General features: G+C 30.9%; 1 protein-coding gene across 1 annotated transcript in view; it reads left to right on the forward strand.

The window, feature by feature from the left end:
- Nucleotides 1-2,641: 2,641 nt before the first annotated feature.
- Nucleotides 2,642-7,513, forward strand: part of HELRODRAFT_95510 (hypothetical protein) — an 11,599-nt gene continuing 6,727 nt past the window's right edge. Inside the window, exons 1-12 of the mRNA XM_009027020.1 lie at nt 2,642-2,779; nt 3,098-3,235; nt 3,627-3,698; nt 3,848-3,873; nt 4,346-4,519; nt 4,859-4,985; nt 5,299-5,364; nt 5,543-5,602; nt 5,904-5,993; nt 6,147-6,247; nt 6,966-7,112; nt 7,275-7,325. Of these exons, the coding sequence (XP_009025268.1) occupies nt 2,747-2,779; nt 3,098-3,235; nt 3,627-3,698; nt 3,848-3,873; nt 4,346-4,519; nt 4,859-4,985; nt 5,299-5,364; nt 5,543-5,602; nt 5,904-5,993; nt 6,147-6,247; nt 6,966-7,112; nt 7,275-7,325 (1,085 nt within the window). The 5' untranslated portion in view covers nt 2,642-2,746. The remainder of the gene's footprint in view (nt 2,780-3,097; nt 3,236-3,626; nt 3,699-3,847; nt 3,874-4,345; nt 4,520-4,858; nt 4,986-5,298; nt 5,365-5,542; nt 5,603-5,903; nt 5,994-6,146; nt 6,248-6,965; nt 7,113-7,274; nt 7,326-7,513) is intronic.

Here is a 7,513-nt window from a genome sequence, read left to right on the forward strand (position 1 = left end):
CATCCGATACACGCGATACCGGCAACATTTACAAAAACGCAATTAAATATAATTAATTAAATATATTTGCCCGCAAATTTATTAGCGCGCTCCACCACGTAATATCAAAGAAATTCACCTTTCATTTCTTGTCTGGAAGATAATTAATTTTTTTTCGCTAAGTTTCGTGATTATTGCATTCAGAATTATTTGTTACGAAATTTTTAATTTAAAATTTTTTATTAAAATTGAAAATTAATTTGGCTTCTTATCAATAATTTTACATCATTTTATAAGTGTTCTTTACTTTGCTTTACAAATTTGCGCCAGTAGGATTGTGATGACCATTTACAAAATTTAATAACTTTGATGGGCAAAAACGTTTCCCGGAACTGAACCGATAACCGGAACCGAACCGAAATTTTATCTGGAACGAAAACCGGAACTGAACCGAAATATATTTTGTTAGTCGAACCGAAACCGAAAACCGGAACAAAAAAATTACGGTTCGAAGCCCTTACAAAAACACAGACTGACCCAAAACAAAACTGACGCTAGCACACAGACACACAGACACACAGGAAATGTGCCTGTTGACAGACAAATTAATTAATTCCGTAAAATAGGGCAATATATAAAATATATATATATATATTCCGTAATTTATTAATTAATTCCGTAAAATAGGGCAATATATATATATATATATATATATATATATATATATATATATATATATATATATATATTACAATATTCTATAAATTCTACCGAATGTTTGGCATTAATATGTTTGTAGTTCGTTTTTTCAATTTAGAATTTATAGAATATTGTAAAAATTATGGTCTATTAGAATTTATAGAATATTGTAAAAATTATGGTCTATTAGATTTTATAGAATATTGTAAAAATTATGGTCAATAGAATTTATAGAATATTGTAAAAATTATGGTCTATTACAATTTATAGAATATTGTAAAAATTATGGTCTATTAGAATTTATAGAATATTGTAAAAATTATGGTCTATAGAATTTATTGTAAAAATTATGGTCTTTAATTGAAAAAACGAACTACAAACATATTAACGCCAAACATTCGGTAGAATTTATAGAATATTGTAAAAATTATGGTCTATAATTGAAAAAACGAACTACAAACATATTAACGCCAAAAATTCCGTAGAATTTATAGAATATTGTAAAAATTATGGTCTATTACCAACATATATATATATATATATATATTAATTAGCTATATATATATATATATATATATATATATATTAATTAGCTATATATATATATATATATAATTATAAAATTTATAAAATAAAATTATAATTATATATATATAATTATAAAATTATAATAAAGCAAATACTCCATTCACCCATTCATCCATACACATGAATACTTAATATTATAAATAGTACTTTTAAATAAATGATCAAATAACTAATTGCAGACAGACATGATATTTTAGGCTAACGAATTTAACCTTTTTTCACGATAATTTTTCGAACATTTTTATAAATGGACTTTGTCTTTTAATAACTTTGGTCGAAATCTGATATAATTCTTGAATGTATTTTGGATTTATGATATGAAACAAGCTCTATGTTACAAAACTTCTATAAATACTTATATTTCTGAATAATTTCTTAAAAAAGTAATAGTTTTTTTTAATAATTACTTCATTCTAAATTCAATTCAATATAAACCAGTAGATTCTGTTCCTCATCCTGGCACCATTCAAGTCAGTAATTATTTAGTTTCACTTTTATAAATTACATATGAAATTTACTTTTACAAGCAACAGTAAACATTATTAAACTTTGTCGATTTACTAATTTAGATTTAAATGTTTTAAGATATTTTTAATTTTTGTATTATTGTTTTAATTTGTTGATATTAAATTTATAAATAAAAGTAAATTTGATCTGAATCTGTTCTGAAAATTTTTGTTGCATGTCCTTCTCAAGCTCATCATTTCACTTTATTCATTTTATTTTAATTTTTTAAGCACTAATTCAACTAATCGACTAATTAGTGATTTTTAGAATTCGGATATTGTATCAGATAATTATAGATGAAATAATTCAGTTTAGTTTAAATGTCATAATTAAATCATGAATTATATTTTTTTCTGGTTACCTAGGTGACTTACATCATCAGATCAGATCATTCCTTTTTTCTTGCATTGTATGGTTTGGTTTGGTTCATTTGTACATATGAATAAAAATGGATCTGCCAGCAAAGCCAGGAAATAATAAAAGGTTTTCTATTTTCGTTTTGAAAATCTAGCTCTATAAAAGTAATTTTTTTATTTGATTATATATCTTTCAACAATGAGATTAATATTATATTATTATTGTCCGGTGTTTTTATTAACTTTATAAAATTAATTATTGTACGCTATAAAAAATGCTAATTTAATTTGTTATTTATAAATATATATATGTATATATATAATAGGCAATAAAATAATGATATGATTTATATTATGAACATTTTATCTTATAATAATAATTTAAATACTATTTCATTAATGTTCAATAATAGGAATATATTTATATTATACTGAATGTATAATCAATATATTAAAATAAAACATGGTTAAAAAACACAACCTTATTTTGTATTTTGGTAATTCACAGAGTTGGATTAGTGTTTGACAAAACCCTGACTAACTTCTACCACATATGGAACGACAAATATCCGGAGAACCCAGAGAGATTAAACACCTGCCTGGATAGATGTAGGGAGATGGATCTCATAGAACAATGCTATCTGATAACTGTTAGTTAGTCAGTGTTTTTTGGTACCATTTACTATTTTATATACTAAATATGCATTCTAGATTTTTATATTATCTCTCTCTCTCTCTCTCTCTCTCTCTCTCTTTCTTTCTCTCTCTCTCTCATTTTTTTCCCTTTTTTCTCACTTTCTCTCTCTTTATATATATTATTTTTATATTATTATTCTTGTTAGTTCATCTGATTTAATTATTTTTATTTATTATTATTTTGAGTTATTTTTTTGAAATGAATAATAATAATTATAACCATTTGTTATGTTTCTCTAAAATTCCCTAACTTATTTTTTCCCCAAAAAAAGCCACGAAAAGCAACAAAATCTGAGGTTCTGTTACAGCACACAGAGCAGTATTACAACATAGTCGAACGTTCGGCCAGTATGAACGAGGAACAGCTCAAAATACTTTCAACCAAATATGACTCTCTCTATTTTCATCCTGTATTTTCCATTTTTTTCATATTTATTTTTTCTTAATTACAAAACTTTTATTCTTTATTTTCATGTGTTATTTATGTAGAAGCTATTTTTTATTTTTGGTTAGTTAATGTGTTTGTGTTTTATAAATTTAAAAAAATTTCACTTTGATGGTTTGCAATCAGGTTTAGTGTATACTTTTTACATTGTACAATCATGTACTCTCCCATAGTATGATATCAGGGGTGTAATTGACTTTTAACCTTTTAACCATTGTCTCATTGCTTATATTTAAGTATATCCTGACGTTTTTGAAATATCTTTCTATGTATATTATTCGTTTTATGTTTATACCCTGTTTGCAGGATGGGCTTGCAAAACTTTATTAATTTAGTTTTTTGAAATTTTAAATTAGAACTCATTTGAATGTGCCTCACTTTCTGCTGGCTGCTCTATTGAGGCAGTAACTCATGTACTAAGCAACAAGGTATGTATAGTACTAATTATTATTATTATTATTATTATTATTATTATTATTATTATTATTATTATTATTGGTTATTATTATAATTATTTTTATTTCGTTAATATTATTTTATTTTTAAATGATTTTTTTTTTTCATAAATTTTTCACAGGTTGATTCGGCACTGGCCATAATAAGGTGATTGATCGCCATACATGGATATGGCCTCAGTTCGTTTGTGTCTTTATTATTAGTACAATTCACTCTTCAAAAGCTTTCAGACAAACAAATGCATACACACACAAGTACGCGTGAAACAACCCATCACGCACATTTCTGCATATGAGAGGCGAGGAGCTTCTTGCAGTAGAATCTGGTCATCGCAATAGCCGTGCCAAGCACTTTACCGCTACGTCGTCGCGCGCCCACACAATAATAATAATAATAGTGAAAATAATAGTAGCAATTATTATTTTCACTGTTATTATTTACACAGTAGCAGCACAATTCAACAATAAGACCAACGACAAAAACATACATCAGCACAAACATTTCATCATCCTTACAAACAAATGAACTCTGAGAAAACCCCTAAAACACACCAAACTACCTACTACTATTACTACTACTACTAGTATTACTACTACTACTATTACAACGACGCCCCTAGACCACCAGGCCATCACGCCATGCCAAACGAGGGTTGTGGTTATTGTTACTTCAACAACGTTGCCATAGCAACGGCGCACGCCTTCTTGAACTTTGACCTTCACAAGGTCATGATCGTCGACTGGGATGTTCACCACGGCCAGGGTGTTCAGGATATGTTCTATGATGATTCCAGGTTTGTCTGTTTGTCTGCCTGTCCGTCTGATGATAGATCTATGGTGGTTGGTTGTCTGATTGGAAGGATAGATAGATAGATAGATGGATGGATGGATGGATGGATGGACGGATAGACGGATGGACGGTTGATTGATTGACCGGTTTGTTGTTTTTCTGTTTAATTGGTTTTTCAGTTTTTAATTTTCATTAGTACAATTGATCTGCCATCCGTCAAATAATTAGTTCATTATAATTAATTCATCCATTCATTTATCATTTCATTCATCCATTCATTCATTCACTCATTCATTCATTTTTTTATTCACGTTCGCGCACTCATTCATTTATTCATTCTTAGAGTGTTGTACTTTTCAATGCATCGTTACGAGCACGGTTCATTCTGGCCCAACTTGAGGAGGTCTGATTACGATTTTGTTGGCGAGCTCGGAGCCGAAGGTTTCAACATTAACGTTCCGCTCAATAAGGTGGTAGTGTGGTTGGTTATTGTTATGATCATGTTGTTTGCCTAGTCTTCGCCTTATTTCTTTCACGCTCGGTCATTAGTCTTATTTGTTTTTTCGTCTCTCTCTCTCTCTCTCTCTCTCCCTCTCTTTCTCTCATTCATTCATCCATCCATTCGTTCATGCATTCATTTGTTGTTGCTTATAATTTAAACTTTGTTGTCCTTGTGATGGTAATGTTTCTTGTCGTGCCATCGCTTGTCGTCCACTTCATCATCATCGTCGTCATCATCGTCGTCGTCATCATCGTCACATCATCATCGTCGTCATTTTGAAGGTCAACCTCAAGGACAGTGATTACATCTCGATATTTCAGCAAGTACTCATGCCTGTAGCTTACGAGGTGATGGCTTCAGATCTCTATCTACGTTTTTATCTTTTTCTCCGTTCATTCGCTCACTCATTCATTGAGTCGTTTGTTCATTTGCTCATTTTTTCATTCATCTATTAATTAATTAATTTATTTATTCATTTATCCATTCATCCATTCATTCATTCATTCATTCATTACGCTTATACAGTTGCAGCCAGAATTAATCATCGTATCGTGTGGATTCGATGCTGCTATTGGTGACCCAGAGGTTGTATATTTTTATTATTCATTTATCCTTTCATTCGTTTATTTGTTTGTTCATTCGTTTGTTCTTTCACTTAATCACTTATTCATTAAAATGCTAATTGATTATCTGATTGATTAATTGATTGATTATTTGATTGATTAATTGATTGGTTGATGATTGATTGATTGATCGATCGATCGATCGGTTGGTTGGTTGATTGATTGATTGATTGATTGATTGATTGATTGATTGATCGATCGATCGATCGATCGATCGATTGATTGATTGATTGATTGATTGATTGATTGATTGATTGGTCCAGGGTCGCAACGAAGTCAGTCCCCAATGTTTTGCTCATCTTACGCACATGCTTAAAGGAGTTTGTAATGGAAAAATCTGTCTTATTTTGGAGGTGACGATGATGATGATAATGATGTTCCTAATTGTATAAATAATGAAGAAAATAAAAATGGCAATAAATTGATATGAAGTTTCTGTAATTCTGGATACACACACACACAATCACACACTCACACAAACAAACACACACGCATATATTTATAAGGGTGGATATTGTATGAAGAGCCTTGCACAGAGCCTGGTGATGACCCTGAGATCACTGCTGGATTACCCATGCCCTCCTCTTCGACCTTTGACCCCACTATTGTCCAGGTAATGATGATGATTGTGATGATGATGATGATGGCTGTAATGGTTTGATGATGGTGATGGTTTTACAGGTGAAAATGAATTAGAATTATCGTATTTTCATCGTTGTAATTAAAACAAGCACAACCAAATGTTTCATGAAGAGAAATCACCGATTCCATTTTTTATCCATTACATTGTATATTACAGCACGATAGATAGCATACTCAACTGCATACGAGTCCAACGACCTTTCTGGAAGTTCTTGAACTTTCAAGGTCAAGCGTCTTCACCGAAAGGTCAGGTGATGTCTCCGTCGAAAGTTCAAGGCCGACCAGTGTTCTCGTTTAAAGATCCGCCGATGAAGTTTGGATTTTTGTCTGCGGTTTACTTGTTCATATCCGCTATGCAATTAAACTATATTGCTTCGTACGTCGTTGCCCCGCTTCCTAACTAACTGCATTCTGTAGTAAGACTTGCCTCACTTAACTCGTCTGCAGCTGGCAACATTCGGCGCGAAAGTTTAAATTTTTTAAATAATTGCATCCCGCCGTGAAGTTCTTTCGTAGTTATCATTATTACCATCGCTTACTCATCCTGGTTGGTTTGTTTCCCGTCTCAGCTTACGACTCGGTGGTCTTCCTTTTGTTCATGTTGCAAAATATACACCTACGCATTGTAATTTGTTCCATTTTTTTGATTTAAGCAAATTTCAAATTTTCATCTTTGTCACCAGGGGTGTGCAATTGTTTGACACGATGCGGCCACCAGATGAATATGATTTCTTTGGTTACGAGGTTTGGGAGGAAGAGCAGAAAGATGCTGTTGACGCAGTTGTCGATGATGTCATCCAGTCAGCTGATTTCTATAATCCGCCTAATCGGTTGGTTGGCTGGTTGGTCAGTTGGTTGGTTGGTTGGTTGGTTAATTGGTTGGTTGGTTGGTCGGTCGGTTGGTTGGTTGATTGATTAATTAGTATTCCCTAACTGTTTTGTAATATAAATTATCATAATTTAAGCTAATGAATAAACATTAACCTTTATAGTACTTGCATTGGTTACGATGATTCGATGCTCTTACACGAGATAACATCTGGGTATGTATGCATGCACGCATATTAATTAATTCATTCATTTATTAATTCATAAATTTATTCATTCATTCATTCATTCATTAACTCTTCATTTTCAGTTTTGTTATCATTATTATCGTTTTGTTATCGTTGTTATTATCTCTAGCATCATAAGCATTATCATCATCATCATGAGCTAATCTGCATATGAG

This window comes from Helobdella robusta (genome assembly GCF_000326865.2).
Source record: "Helobdella robusta unplaced genomic scaffold HELROscaffold_5, whole genome shotgun sequence".
Taxonomy (NCBI): domain Eukaryota; kingdom Metazoa; phylum Annelida; class Clitellata; order Rhynchobdellida; family Glossiphoniidae; genus Helobdella; species Helobdella robusta.